Raw genomic sequence first — 15,529 nt, 5'->3', positions numbered from 1 at the left:
TCTATTCTTCTGGTGACCCTCTTTTCTCCAATCAACAACAAGAATTTTCCTAAAGGACAACCGCCGCCATCATACCCAGCGGCGGCTTAGACAATTGCGTCACGGGAACACTGGCATTATCCAAAGCCCATTTCCCATTACTTCGGCTTTTCAGTTAGTTTGATAAATCTTCGCTTTTGCTTTCAAAGCAAAAAGGTCACGTTACATTTGCAACGCTGATGCCTTCTTCTACTCCAATTTGTTCGAAGAAGTGAACAGGCACAACACCTATATTTTATTAGCAAGGTATGCCTGTAGATTACTTAGCGAGTTGTCCCCTTTAATTTTCTCTGAATTGGTGCTTTTTGCATGCAAATTAAGGATCAAAGTCATATATCATTATGCACCCAATTTTTGATACTTTGACCCTACAAGGAGGCCGACCAACAAAGTAGAATTTGCTTCAGAAAGAATCGGCCAAAGCCAGCTGTGGATTACAAATATACGATAACAGTATAAGGCCGTAGTGTTAATTTAAAAAATAATTCAAAGATTGGATTTTATCAGACTTCTTTCTGCGTCCAATTAATCAGACGGACATTCAAATAAGTTTAGTTTGGGATTGTTTAGGAGATATAAACGTCCGCAACAAATTTGCTCTGTTTCTAAGTTTCGACTCTGAGAAAAGCTGGAGATGACATTCTCAAAACAACTAAATGCTGCAAGTAATTCATTCGTTTAGCAGTATTATTATAAAGCCCATTGATCCTCTTAAACTTTGTCAGTCCTGGAAGAAAATTTGTACGCTAAGCCAAATCCAATGTCACCTAGCTGTTCTATTTCAAATTTCAGTACAACTATTCGAACAAATAACAGGAATCACAAATTTACAATCGTCACATGTTCAGCTACAGCATACTGTCCAAGCACTTTGGTTGTCTCCAATCCACTATTTTTTACAGAATAACATAAGGAATTTCTGTGGCTGTATGAAAAACCTCAGGCTACCAATAATTAATGTTTCTCAACAACAGCAAGAGACCAAAACGAAAGCAATCTTCATTAATCAAGAGACCAAATAAATTTTTTACACTCATCAATGAAAGAAATGAATGCACAGAGAGCAATGAGAATGGCTTTGTATCTCATGCTCAGTTCTTGGGTCTGAAACGAATAGAATGGCAATTTTGTCAAACAATTAGAGTCAATAGAAAACAATTAACAAACGCTCTGGTACAACCACAATGGTCAGAGCTGCTGTAATTTGTGAAGGTGCTCCAACAATGAAGTAGCCTTCCGCTTGGCCCTCTCAGTGCCACTCTTGGTAAGCTCTGTCAAGGGTATCGCAGCACCAAGCCTACTTATGCAGGCAAGATTCTCAGAATCTCTCTTACACAAAGAAAGTAAAATGGCAGCTGCATTCTCTTTGTTGCGGGGCAAACCTGTTCTTAAAAGATCAATCAAAACAGGTATGGTACTAGCCTTTACTATAGCAGCCTTAGCATCATGGTTGCTAGCAAGAACTGACAGTATTGTTAGAGCCTCATCAACCATGCAGTTTCTTGAATCTGTGAGCATCTTAAGCAGTGCTGTCACAATTCCAGCTCTGACAGCCCTGCCCTTGTTCCCCTGATAAATGCATAGATTGAACAGAGCAGTTGCAGCATCTTTCTTCCCTCTAGCGCTCCCATGTTGTAGCAGATCTACCAAAGCTGGTATTGCCCCTGATGCACCAATTATTATTTTGTTCTCATCTGCAAGTGACAAACTAAAAAGGGTAGCTGCTGCGTTCTCTCTTGCTTCCATACTTCCAGCTCTGAGGACTTGGACAATGGAAGGAATGGCACCAGCAAGCATTATAAGAGATTTGTTATTTTCAAATATGGAAAGGTTAAGAACAGAAGTTACTGCATGTTCTTGTAATGACACATCATCTGTCGTAAGTAGGTTCACCAGAACAGGTATCGCTCCTGCATCTGCAATTAGTATCCTGTTATCAGTGCTTCTCTTTGATAGTGATCGGATTTCAGCCACAGCAGCCCTACGTTCTTCTAAGCACCGGCTTGACAGTTTACAGACCAGAGCCTGGATGGCTGCCATGTCTCCACTAACATCACGGAAAGATCCATCACTCTTTTTAAGCCTACCATTTGCTAACCCGCATGGCTGCTCAATATTATGTTTAGCACACCATTGATTTATTAGACTTCTCAGAACATAATTAGGGGTTAGAGTTAAATTTTCCAGCTTCTGCTGCGTTTTCGGACATGTTATGTTGCCACAATCTATCCATCTCTGTATGTAAGATCTCTCATATGTCTGTAAAATCAAGAAGATGATAAATCAGAAGCCAGGATGAAATGAGATGGCTAAAAGGCAAAGGTTGATCAGACACAGGAACGACAAGCAGTAGTTGTGGTGGCACACTATACCTGTCCTGTAGCCACAATCACCGGATCTCTCATTAGTTCCAAAGATATAGGGCATAGAAAATCATCAGGTATTACTGGTGCATCAGGCTTCTTGAGTTCTTCAGTACCCTTAATGGCCACATTCTCTTGCCCTTTGGAATCATTTTCATTTGATAGACAGACCTCAGAAGAGGTTGAAGAGCTCTTCACTCTTTCCAATATCTTAGTCACCTGATCTGCACCATGTCTTTGAGGACCCCAATTTTCAGGAATGCCATCCAGCATTGCTAAACTTTCATGGTTGGTCCTATCATATTCTTTTTCCAGTGGCTGGGGCAGAGCATTAGAAAACTTTCTCAAATTCAAAGACCCATATCTTTCTGTTGCTCTTTTCAATTGTGCTTTCACCAACGATACCTGAAAAAAATATTTTAGTTGATGGTAAAAAGGCAAATAAATGAAGAAAAAAATGAGCAACATGTAAATTCTCAAACTAAACCTGTTCTTGAACCTCCTCTGAGATTTGCAACTGATCATAAGGGATTTTCTCTAAAGCTTTCTCCAGCTTCCAAGTAACACACTGAAATTGGAAAGTAATTCTTTTGGCAGCTCCATCCTTAAATCAAGATATACCAAATTTCAGATATGTACCCATAACATACTAAGAAGAAACGAGCATAACCACAACAAAATTTCAGCAACAGCTGCTCCCCTAACTCCCAAAAGAAAAAGTCCATACAAAAATTAACATATCCCCTCTCCTGCATTTTCTCATAATCTCCAAATCGCTCAATTAATTAGAATTACTACATTTACCGAGACAAACACTAACAATTGAAATTTATATTGAAAAATTCAAGAAATAAACTTAGCACTCTGATAGATTAATTCGACTTATTGAGCCTAAAATTTTTCCCAAATGGAGTTAACTATCAAAGTACATACAAATTGACCCAGTAATTAGCATGTGTAAAAATTTCCTTATCCAGAAGAAAAAACAATTCACTAAATCTATCAATTGCGCATAAAATTGACCCCGTCAATAAAATCAAAATGCAGGACATTAGTAGCAGTACTTAAGTGGTAAAACAACTGGCATTGGACTATGCTATGCCAATTAACATATCAACATCAAGAATGGATCAAAATTTCTGGATAAATCAAAATTAATTAAACCAATCGTACGCTCATATTTCCTGTTTAAAAAAATTAAAGAGAAACAGAAAATGGGGCTTTACAGGGGAATTATTCGAATGGTAGGCGGAGGCGACGGACAAGAGACGCTTTGCAGCCTGGAGAGCCACTGCCAGATCAGCCGACCATGAAGAAGCGGAGGAGGAGGAGGCATCATCATGGTCAGACTGTCCAAAATCGCTGATTTCCTCGAGCAAATGCGTGAAGAGAGCTATCCTCCTCACCAGATCCGTGCAATCCTTTTTAAACACGACATTGAGGTGACCATTTCCACCGCCGACATTCCCCGAGATGATGTCGTGGACAAGGCGGAGCAAGAATGCCGGAGAAGCGTCGCCTGCTTGATGCGAGGCGAGTCCGCCAGCCATTTCTGAAAGCCCGGCGTAGGCTCCTGATTGGATTGAGGAGCAATAAAAGATACCTTTCAGAGAAAAGGATTGCCGAGTATAAGGAAATGCTGAAGGTGCATTTTGAGAGGAAAGGGATAATATAATAATAATAATAATTGGATTAAGAGATAGAGATACCCGCGGAGAATAGAAAAGAAAAGGAAAGGAAAGGAGAGAGGATACAGTTGGATTTGGAATATTGTGAATTGTAACACAACAACAACAACTGCTAGAGATTACCCTACATTTCCACCTCGTACTCTCTTGTTGTTTTCAACAATTTTTACTTCCATTTTTTTTTTTCATATTTTCCTTCCCACATATATTCCAACTACATAGGCAGTTCCGATTTTCATATTAAGGTGCAAATGTGTAATTTTTTACTCATTTTGTTTACCATTTATATTTAAGATAGCATCAAGAGTCGTGAGATCAACCATATGGGAATCAAAAATTTTTTATTGTAAAAATAAACGAACTAATCAATTGAATCAACTCTCGACTGATTATATATAAAAATATATTATTCTTTTTTTACACTAATAATAAATTTGAATATTTGATTTAATTTGATTTGATATATATATTTTACTAAACAAGTTAAGTTTCAAGTATTCATTCTTCATATAGAAAAATAGTAACTATTTAAAAAAAGAAAAGAAAAAAGCTTTTTGGCTAGGCTGTAAAGTCCTTCATTATGGTCATATTTTCATTTTGTCCTCCACTCCACCACAACTTAAGGTACATACAACATTTCTTTTCTTTTCCTATTCGTTTAATCTTTATAAGGAACAAAATGGGCAATGTTTTAGAGTGGGGGAATTGGTGGTGGCCTAACAATTATAGAGTCTCACAGACTTTTTCAATTTGTTTCTTTTTATTATTATTATTATTATTATTCTCATTCTGTTACCAGTATGAACCATTATTACATGCAACATGAAAAATACAATCCAAATCATATTATTTCGCCTTTCAAAAAAAATTTCATATTATTTTCTTAAAAAATCCAAGATGTGCAAATTTAAAGTTTACTTTAACACAATTTTTTAATGACCAAAATAAACTCCAAAAGTATATTAATTAAAATTGCAATATTTTACTATATTCTCTTATTTTTTGAAATTAAAACTAATGGAGCATTAATATTATAATTTTTTTTTTTGCTATGGGAGAATTTCTCACCTCAATTTGTCCATGATTATTTTGTTGGGGGTGATATGTTTTGCATTGAACTGTTTATTTTTAAAAAAAAATTTTGACAATTTCCTTTTTTGAAACCCATATATCAATCATATGTTATTTGGTCTGACCAAACGAAACAATCAGTCCGTGATGGTGGTTTAGTTAATGTAGATAAAAACTTTTAACATTATTTTACAACAATATGACATCATACTGATAAAAATGCGGATAAGCTACTGGATTTTTAACTTCTATTTTTTCAAAGAATTAAAATTATTTTTTTTTGTTTTTATTAACAGTATGACGTGAGGAAAAGGAATGAACTGGTGCCAAACGACAATCACGACGAAATAGGCAACGACAAAAAGGGGCGGCTTCCAGCTATGCGTCTGATTCTGCGACGGTAAATATTAATATTAGTCCTGTTCTGATTTTCTTTCTTTTTTTTTTTTCTTCCCTTAAATGGCTATACAGGATTTCTTTTCTTTTAATATTTTCTCCAAGGGCGGAGAGAATTGAGGGCAGGCCGAGGGAACCCTGAACATTTATTTAAATATTTATACTTTTAATTAATTGAATGTTTCAAAATCTTCATAAATTTTCATATTTTATTATTAATTTTTTGTTATTAGATTTTGACACACTGTTACACGAGTGGAAGGGAAAAATAAGTGAAAAGAAAAAGATTCGAAGAAAATAAGTGAAAGAAGGGGTCACCTCATTAAAAGAAGATTAAATGATGCAATTAGTCCTCTTACGTTACAAAAAGTATGATTTAATCCATGTTTAATAATTTATTTAAATTAAGTCTTTATACTTTGTTAATGTGTTAATTTCAATCATTAACCCTAATATCCGTTACATTTAATCATTAAATATGTTGATATGTATTTTAATTAAATTGATATGGTATTTCTTGCTGACATGATGTTGATTATGTGCTAATGTAGCATGATCATGTTGATGTGACAAAAATTTGACATGGCATGATGCTTACATGACAAAAAAAAGCTAACGTGACGGAAAAAAAACTGATGTGGCAATTGTTGAATTGAAAAAATTATTTTTGTCTTTTAAATTTTTTATTTTATTTTAGATTGAACTAAACTTAAAATCAAGATGCCAGAAAAATAAACCTGGAATCAAGACAAAGTTGTGCATCTCATGAGCAATTTCAAGCACGTACACACCCAAACACCACAATTAGACACCAACAAACTCAAAACTGAAAAACATGAAAAGAAACAACAAAGCAAAAACTAGAAAATGCCAACCCAAGAAAGGACTTGTGACCTTGGGAAGTAAAAAGTGTGATTAAAGGTTTTAAGGAAAATCCCATGAATGTAACTCTGGTAAACAGTTAATGGTGGATAATCAAGGCCCTAATAACTAAGATTTTTTTTTTTGAAATTGAGGAAAGGGAAGTTTAAACTCAGCTCTTTAAACAAGAAGATCATGCACCAATTAATAAATTAAATATTCAAGTTCGTCCTAATAACTAAGATTGTTAATACTACTATTGTGGTACTTGTCTTTTTTCTTTTTTTGAAATGAAGAGATTAATTTCATTACAACTACATAGTTGTAGAATCTTTCAAACATTGGGATAAATAAGCAATGAGATCGATTTTGATCCTTTGATTTGAAATGAGAAAAACCAAAAAAAAGAGCTTTGAGAAAACCAATTTGTACCAAGAAAAGCATTAATCTGTGGGTTCTTTTTTAAATGGACCTTATACATAACGTGTTTTTGATAATAGATCTCTTCATAATTTTAACTGTTTTTAGCTAAGAAAATTAAAATTTGAACAAAATTACCCTTAATGAAATCAACCCATTTATTTGGCTCCGCGTTTTAACCCGAAATCTATTAACGGGTCAAGTATGTTTAGATTTGCACATCAAACTGACTCATATTTTTTGAGCTTTCCTCACCAAACTAGTCATCTTTGGAGTATTTTTTATCAGAAAGAAAAACGTTTAAGCATTTTAAATATTTTGGAGTAATTTTTGATATACGAAGAAAACCTGTGAGCGTTTTGAGTATTTTTAAGCATTTTAGAGTGATTTTTGATATATGAAGAAAAACTTTGAACATTTTGAGCATTCATATTCGTTAATTATGTTGTTAAATGAAATATGGTGTATCGTTTAAAGTTGTTGATCTTGATAAATGGAATTCAGTAGTTTTGGTGATTTTTGAGAATTACGTGACTAATTTTTAGGTATTGCGTGACTGACTTTGGGCATTGCGTGACTAATTTTTGATAAGACATTATGCGACTAGTTTCTGATAAGGCATTACGTGACTAGTTGATAGGCATTGTGTGACTAATTTTTGATAAGGCATTGCATGACTAATTTCTGATAAGGCATTGCATGACTAGTTGATAGGTATTGCATGACTCACTTTGGGTATTGCGTGACTAGTTTTTGATAAAGCATTGCATGACTAGTTTTTGATAAGACATTACGTGACTAGTTGATAGGCATTGTGTGACTGACTTTGGGCATTGCGTGACTAATTTTTGATAAGGCATTGCGTGACTAATTTTTGATAAGGCATTGCGTGACTAGTTGATAGGTATTGCATGACTCACTTTGGGTATTGTGTAACTAGTTTTTGATAAAGCATTGCATGACTAATTTTTGATAAGGCATTGCATGACTAGTTTTTGTTAAGGCATTGTGTGATTTGTTAGTAAGGCATTGCGTGACTAGTTAGTAAGGCATTGTGTGACTTAGGCATTGCTTAAAAATCAGTTATGCAATGTCTAAAAACTAGTCACGTAATGCCTAAAACTAATCACGTAATGTCTAAAAATTAGTCCTACAGTAATTAAGTCACGCAATACTTAAAAACTAATAAACTCAATTTTGGGGTTCTATAAATAAACCAATAAACTTAAAAACCTAAAACACATACTTTTTTTGTTTGCTAAGCCATAAAATTATGCATTTCATAAAAGATAGGTTACAAAACTCTATAATCCTCCAAAGCAAGAGAAAATATATCCCTATCGGGAGGCCTTGCTCACTCCCCTTATACAAAAACAAAATATACCCTCTCTACAAAATATTCCCTGAACAATTTCAACTCAAATTTCATAAAAAAAAAAAAAATTCCTAGCAAACATGCTTAACAATCATCTCAATCCTAAACACAACAAAACCGTGAATCATCATAAAACTCATCAAACATGTTTTAGCTGTTATTTCTCCTTGAGCAAAATCGATGCTTGCAAAGAGCAAAATCGCTGTTCATCGCCCTTAAGAACCCCAAGATCCACCATCCAAACAAATAAAACAAAATAAGAAAGAGCTTGATGTCATCTCTGCGAATTGGATGGCGAGATAGACATATTTGAGCAGAGAGAGAAAGAGATTTAATTTTAAAATTTTTATTTGAATGGCGGGAGAGAGAAAACTGAAACCATTTTAATTTGTCTGAAATTGTTTAAAAGGTATTATTGTCAAGTCATGCCAAAAATTTACCAAAAATAGTTAAAATTATAAAAAAATAATATTTTTGAATTGGGCTTATGAGAAAGATTATTTCTCACAATTTCCTTTTAATCTATTACTAGAAAAGACAAAGTCAACATGTAACTCCTCACCTCTTTTCCTTGCTTTCATCTTGAAATGTAATGAGATTGAAGGCATCTTTGCTCTTCAGTGACAATATCCCATACCAGAACCCCATTTTTTCTTTTTCATTTTTTTAAAACTTTCCCTTCTTTTCTTCCTTATTTTCTTGTGCATCCCCCCTCATTCGTTGTCTCCTTCTTTGTTGAAGAATGCCTTTCATCAACAATTCAGGTGGAAGATCTTTGCCATTGCCTTTCACTTTTCTTCTGAGGCAATGGCCGGTACCAATCCTTAGTTAGAAGATTAAGAGTAATCTCCACCCAATGCCTTTTGTACCTCATAATTCTTGAACTTCGAGGGAGCTTTGGCATCAGAATATTGATGAGGACCAACGGATATGCTCAGAATCCCAAAATAGAATAGTCTATATTTAATTTACTAGCATGTTGATTTCAAGTTTAATTTAATTAGAAATAAAATAAAAAGTTTGAAAAAAATGATTTTTTTAATTCAATAATTATCACATCAGTTTTTTTGCCACGTAAGCATTATGTCACTTTAGTTTTTTGCAATGTTAGCATTTGTGCCATGTCATCATGACCATGCCACATTAGCATATAGTCAATGTCATGTCAGCAAGAAGTATCATGTTAGCTTAAATAAAATACTACGTCAACATACTTAACAGTTAAATGTAATGATGTTAAGAGTTAATAATTGAAATTAACAAAGTATAAAGACTTAATTTACATAAATTATTATATAAGGACTAAATTCATACTTTTTGTAGAGTAAAGGGACTAATTATATAACTTAACCTTAAAAGAATAGTTAACCTTTGACTAAATACCCAAACAAGTCCCCAAACTATATCAAGAAAGTCAATTTAACCTTTATCTTTTTTTTGCATTCAAATAAACTGTTGAATTTTTATTTTGGATCAAATAAACCCCTCTTACAAACTGTTGACTAATTTTTATTAGTTAATGATACAGTTAGCAATTTTTAATGCCACGTTATCTACCACGTGGCATGTTGGCGTGTCATTTTGATGACATCAATAACATGTGGCAAATGACATGGCTTCAAAAATTACTGATTCGAAAATGAGTTTTTTCATTTCTAAATGTTAAAAAATTATTGGTTAGAGATTTAAAATAAAAAAATTAAAAAGATTTAATTGTTTCAAACTGATTACCATCTTCTTAATTGACATCATCGTTCCTAACAAAAAAAACTTAATCCAACTTTTTTGATTTGATTGAAGCTTTGTTGCTTGACTAAACGCTGGTGTAGAGAAATCCGAGAGTGCCCAAAAACGATTTTGAGAAAAGAAAGTTAAATCCTTCTCTTTTCTTCTCTAGAATCGATAAAAGAAAGTTAACTTCTCTTCTCTTTCTTAGAATCTATAAGGGAAATTCGATGTTCTTCCCTTCCTTAAAATATATAAGAGAAATTTGATAATATTAAATTTTATTTACTAACAATAATAGATTTTCTCTTCACATTTTTCACAGTTTTTGAAAATTAAAGACTACCCAAAGAATGATTTTTAAAAAAGGAATAGGAATTTACAGAGAGAAAACGTTCTGACTCTAAGACACGTTGGCTTTAAAGAATATTGAATAAAGTGAAGGTTTTTTATTTTTTGTTTGGAAGGATGGCTTTAATTAAGAAAATGGTAATCAATTTGAAACAATTAGTTTTTTTTTAAAAAAATTTTGTTTCAAATTTTCAACAATTTTTAGACATTTGAATGGATAAAAAGGAAAAAAAAAAACTCAATTCTTAGTCAATAATTTTTTATGCCATGTCGTCTACCACGTGGTATTGACGTCATTAAAATGACACGTCAATATGTTACATGAAAGATAACGTGACATTGACTAATTTTTGTTAGTCAACGATTAGTGTGAAGGATTTATTTGATCAAAAATAATAATTTAAAATCTATTTGAACGTAATAATATAAAAGTTAAATTAACTTTCTTGATATAATTTAGAAGTTTATTTACGTATTTTGCTTTAACCTTTTATCATATAATGTAACAAAATAAGTCTCTCCACTTTGTTAAAGTGATGAAATATTCTGTAAGTAATATCATTTAATTTTGTGGTAAAATTAAACTTTGGCTGATTATTAGGAAATTTTGGGGAAAAGATAATAGGAGAAGTTGCATTTTTCAAATTTCGATCAACCCTCTCAATTTAATATTTAATCATCAAATGACAAGAATTTGTGGTGAATAAAATTTGAGAATACTGTAATCGTATTTCTGAAAAAGAAAAAAAAAACTCAACATTTATTTTGTTGTGATTGATACTTGGTGCTTGATCAAGTTTACGTGGAATATCATGTCTAACTTGAAGTTTTTATTTTCTTTCCAAAATTGGAAGGTTGAGGCAAGGTGCAGAATCCCTCATCGAGGATGGACACGTTTCTCCTTGCATGCCCCGCCCTTAGAAGTCAAAAGAAAATTTATTCTACAATTTGTGCATATGTCTGTTTATTTTGGTTGTAACGTAACGTTGTATCTAGCTTCTAGCAATAACTAATAATAATCACTCTGTTGACTACCACTTCCTTTTCAGGTTTCATCCCCATCTTTGCTTTCTCGATCAACGCAATCTGGAAAGAGTGCTTGAATAGAATCAATCTTATCGTCATGATCATTGCAACTATTTTTCATTCTTGTCTTATATTATTTTCCTCAAAAGATGAATATAAGGTGCAAATTCCTGCAAAGTTTAATAACTCATTCTTGTAAATTGTAATAGTAATTGGATTATTATTATTATTATTACTATTATACCGCTAAAAAAATTACTTTTAATTAGTGAGTCTATGCTCGTCAAATTAAGTTTGATTTAAACTCATGTTCCTGCCCCCACTTCCAAGTTTTAGGCTCTACCAACTCCTAATCTCAGGAGTTAATCCAGCGAAGGGCCTACTCCATGCTAGCTTTGGCAACAGCATTTTTTCCATTATACTTGTTCATTTCTAGTCAAACAAACAGAAACTAGAATTTGGATTTTTGGGTTGATTTCGTGTTGAAGCCGAAAGATGATACAAGTCACACTTCACACCCCGCTATGTTGGCTGGCTGTTTTGACAAATCCCATCACCTTTTAAACTGTCTCCCAAACCAAAAAGAATCTCTCTTTTTCTATTTTTTCAACACGGAGAATGCGAAGTTTCTATCTGTGGATATTATAATTATTGCCATGTTCCCAAAGTGAGCTAGCTTGCACCCTATTTGTTTGTTTATTGACTTTATTCCCTTTTTAATTGTTCAATGAAAAGAATCCAAGAGAAAAAAAAAAAAAAAAAAACTTAAACTAACTAATCTCCTCACCTCGATTGCATTGCTCACTCCTTACCTGATCCTTATTTTTATTACCAGGGAACTACTGCCAAACCAAATTTTTGGGACCGATACGTGCAAAATTCACTCGGGAAATGTGTAAATTTGATAAAGTGATCCAAATTTGATAAAATGTCTCATTTATCTGAATCCAAAGTTAAATCAATCCGTTTTTATTATAAAAGGCCAATAACTCAAAAGTGAATAATCTGTACCCATCATAATTCGATTTTTCGCTAACCAAAAATAACTTGAACTAATTAACATTTAATAATAGATCAATTGAAACTAGTTGATAGCCTACCAAACAACAGCTACACAAAATTAGCATTTAGTAATACTTTTCATTTAAAATTTTATTAAAATAGAAGAAATTATACATTTTGTTTATCAAATTTATTATTTATTCAACCCTTTTGACATAAAATTTCCGCATTTCCATTTTCCACCCCACATAAATTATTTTAAGGCTCTCGTTTCTTGAACCAATTAACGTGGGATCCACTATCGGAAGAGATGATTGCGGTACACATGAAGTATTTGGTAATTATTTATGGACAGAATTTATTAATTTCTTGGTGGTTTGGGCGTACGCTGTCTGAACCTTTCTATCTTTTATGTACAAGTTGTTTGTGTACATATATATATATATACACATAATATATATGAAACCAGATTCGTTTGGTATTAGGTGTATTAAAAATTAGATGTGGTTTCGACAACTTGTTCGTTTGGTTCGGTGGACACCCATAATTATTCATGTCTTAGGCTCCAACAGTTGTCTTCGTGACTATCCACAAAAGTTTTTAAACATTCCATCTTGTCCGTCTATTACGAATCCAAAGCAAAATGCGTCAATTAACTTGGTTAACTCATTGCAACTTGGAGTAATTTCTGAGATTAGCTTTTTATTAACAAAGTGTAGCACTTGGATATCTGATTCAATGTTATGTGTCTTATCTCTTCTTTCCAAATATCACATTTTGTCAAGAAATAAATTTATTAGTAGTAACAAATATGGAAACGAAGTCAAAAAATATTAAAATCAATGAAATATTGTCTCAATGTCAAAGAGGAGGCTTTAAAACCATGTTAAAGTCTTAGAAAGCAAAATATTAAGTCCTAATAATCTGACATAAAAATAGAATAATTCCTAAAGTTACTCCTAAAAGATCTCTACCAAACAGTCAACACTCCCCTTCAAGTTGGTGTATAGATGTCACACATGCCCAACTTGCAAACTAAAGTATGAAATGGTCTGCTGCTAAGTCTCTTAGTAAACACATCAGCTAGCTGTTTTTCTGAGGTCACATGAGGAACCTTCAAAAAACCATCTGTTATTTTTTTTTTATGAAATGTCGGTCAATCTCTACATGCTTTGTTCGATCATGTTGAACTGGATTGTGAGCTATACTAATAGTAGCCTTGTTATCACAGAACAGGGATAGACATTTTCCTTCTGACAATCGCAATTCTTCCTTTACTTTCTGCAGCCATAGTAATTCACAAACACCTATGCCATAGCTTTATATTCTGCTTCGGCACTTGACTGAGCTACCACATTCTGTTTTTTGCTCCTCCAAGTAACTAAATTTCCACCTATAAATGTGCAATAACCAGATGTTGACCTCCTATCATCAGGTGATCCAGCCCAATCAGCATCTGTAAAAGCTTCTATCTTTAAGTGACCATTTTTAGAGAAGAGCAGTCCTTTTCCAAGTGCAGATTTTAGGTATCTTAAAATGTGAAAAACAGCCTCTAGATGAGAATCTTGAGGGTCATGCATATATTGACTTACCAAACTTACGGCATAGGCTATGTCTAGTCTGATGTGTGAGAGATAGATCAATCTCCTAACCAACATTTGATATCGGCCTAAATAAACTGGCTCACCAACTCTTACTTGTAATTTATGATTAGCTTCAATAGGAGAGTCTGCAAGTTTACATCCTAACATACCGATTTCTTCAAGAAGATCCAAAATATATTTCCTTTGAGAAATAAAGATTCCCTTATCAGATTTGGAAATCTCTATTCCAAGGAAATATTACAACTTACCCAAATCCTTAATCTCAAACTCCTGAGCTAAAAGTTTTCTGAGTCGAACAATCTCCTCCTTATCATCCCCAGTCACAACTATATCATCAACATAAACAATAAGTAATGTGATCTTACCATTACAGTGTTTAATAAACAAGGTATGATCAGCATTGCTTTGATGATATCCAAATGAGATCATGGCCTTACTGAACCTATCGAACCATGCCTTGGGTGATTGTTTCAAGCCATATAATGCCTTCTTTAATCTACAAACCTTCCCTTTAGTTTTCTCATCATTAAAACCCAGAGGAATTTCCGTATACACCTCTTCTTCCAAGTCTTAATGTAGGAAGGCACTCTTGACATCAAACTGTTGTAGGTCCCAATCAAGGTTAGCTGCACATGATAACATGATTTTGATAGTATTCATTTTTGTAACAGGAGCAAACGTCTCTTAATAGTCTACCCCATAGGTTTGGGTGAAGCCCTTTGCCACTAATCTAGCTTTGTACCTTTCAACTGAATCATCTGCCTTATGTTTCACTGTAAACACCAATTTGCATCCAACTGGTTTTTTTCCTAAGGGAGGAGTAACAAGTTCCCAAGTCTCATTTTTTGCCAAAGCCTTCATCTTTTTAACCATTGTCTCTTTCCATTTTGGATCGTAATATGCTTCTTGCCAACCCTATGGAATAGAAATGGAGGAAACAGACAGTACAAAGGCTCTATAGGAAGGAGACAAAGAATCGTAGGAAACAAAGTTAGAAATAGGATGTTTAGTATAAGCTCTGACTCCTTTTCTGATAGCAATAGGAACGTTAAGATCATTAGCAATGGGATTAGAATTAGGGTAATCAAAAGGTAAAGAAGACTCATCACATGTATTTTCAGGGACTAAACTCAGAGATGGCGCTTGACCAGGTATAGCATGCTCGATGGTTGTATCTGTCTTGTCCCGTCGTGTGTAAGTTTTCAAATCTGGCCTATCTAATCTCCCAGTTTTAGGCTGTTCCTTGTCATCACTAGGATTTTCACTAGAAAACTGTATAGGGGCAGGTGCTATCACCTCCACCTCTTCCTCCTTATTCTCCCCCTGAAGAGGTGACTGAGGTGTATGAAAATAAGGCTCAAACTCCCTAAAGGTAACATCCATACTTACAAAGTACTTTCTCAAGGGTGGATGATAACACTTATATCCCTTTTGAGTTGTAGAGTAGCTAACAAACACACATTTAAGGGCCCTAGGTTCTAACTTACCTACGTTCCTCTTGTGAACAAAACATACACATCCAAAAATTTTTGAAGGAACAATATATGAATTACTACCTTGTAGAACTTCTAAAGGACTCCTAAAATTAAGTGTTTTTAGGGGCATTCT

At 33.7% G+C, this 15,529-nt stretch overlaps 1 protein-coding gene across 1 annotated transcript; it reads right to left on the bottom strand.

Annotated features, from left to right (window-relative positions):
* Positions 1-1,018: 1,018 nt before the first annotated feature.
* LOC18609754 (U-box domain-containing protein 11-like) lies at positions 1,019-4,097 on the bottom strand. The gene is made up of 4 exons (XM_007045042.3): positions 3,629-4,097; positions 2,890-3,006; positions 2,412-2,807; positions 1,019-2,298 (listed from the first exon to the last, which is right to left on the bottom strand). The coding sequence occupies exons 1-4, from the start codon at positions 3,950-3,952 to the stop codon at positions 1,228-1,230; spliced, it is 1,908 nt and encodes a 635-aa protein (XP_007045104.2). The 5' UTR covers positions 3,953-4,097; the 3' UTR covers positions 1,019-1,227.
* Positions 4,098-15,529: the final 11,432 nt, after the last annotated feature.

The sequence above is a fragment of the Theobroma cacao genome, chromosome 2 (assembly GCF_053813885.1).
Source record: "Theobroma cacao isolate CCN51 chromosome 2, ASM5381388v1, whole genome shotgun sequence".
Lineage (NCBI taxonomy): Eukaryota > Viridiplantae > Streptophyta > Magnoliopsida > Malvales > Malvaceae > Theobroma > Theobroma cacao.
Note: the sequence above shows the minus strand (reverse complement) of the source record. Positions and strands in the feature narration are given on the sequence as shown.

Coding starts and splice junctions, on each gene's coding strand:
- LOC18609754 (XM_007045042.3), bottom strand. CDS start 3,952: ATGGCTGGCGGACTCGCCTCGCATCAAGCAGGCGACGCTTCTCCGGCA. Junction 3,007..3,628: donor ACCATTCGAATAATTCCCCT/GTAAAGCCCCAT, acceptor TCTTGATTTAAG/GATGGAGCTGCCAAAAGAAT. Junction 2,299..2,411: donor TGATTGTGGCTACAGGACAG/GTATAGTGTGCC, acceptor TTGATTTTACAG/ACATATGAGAGATCTTACAT.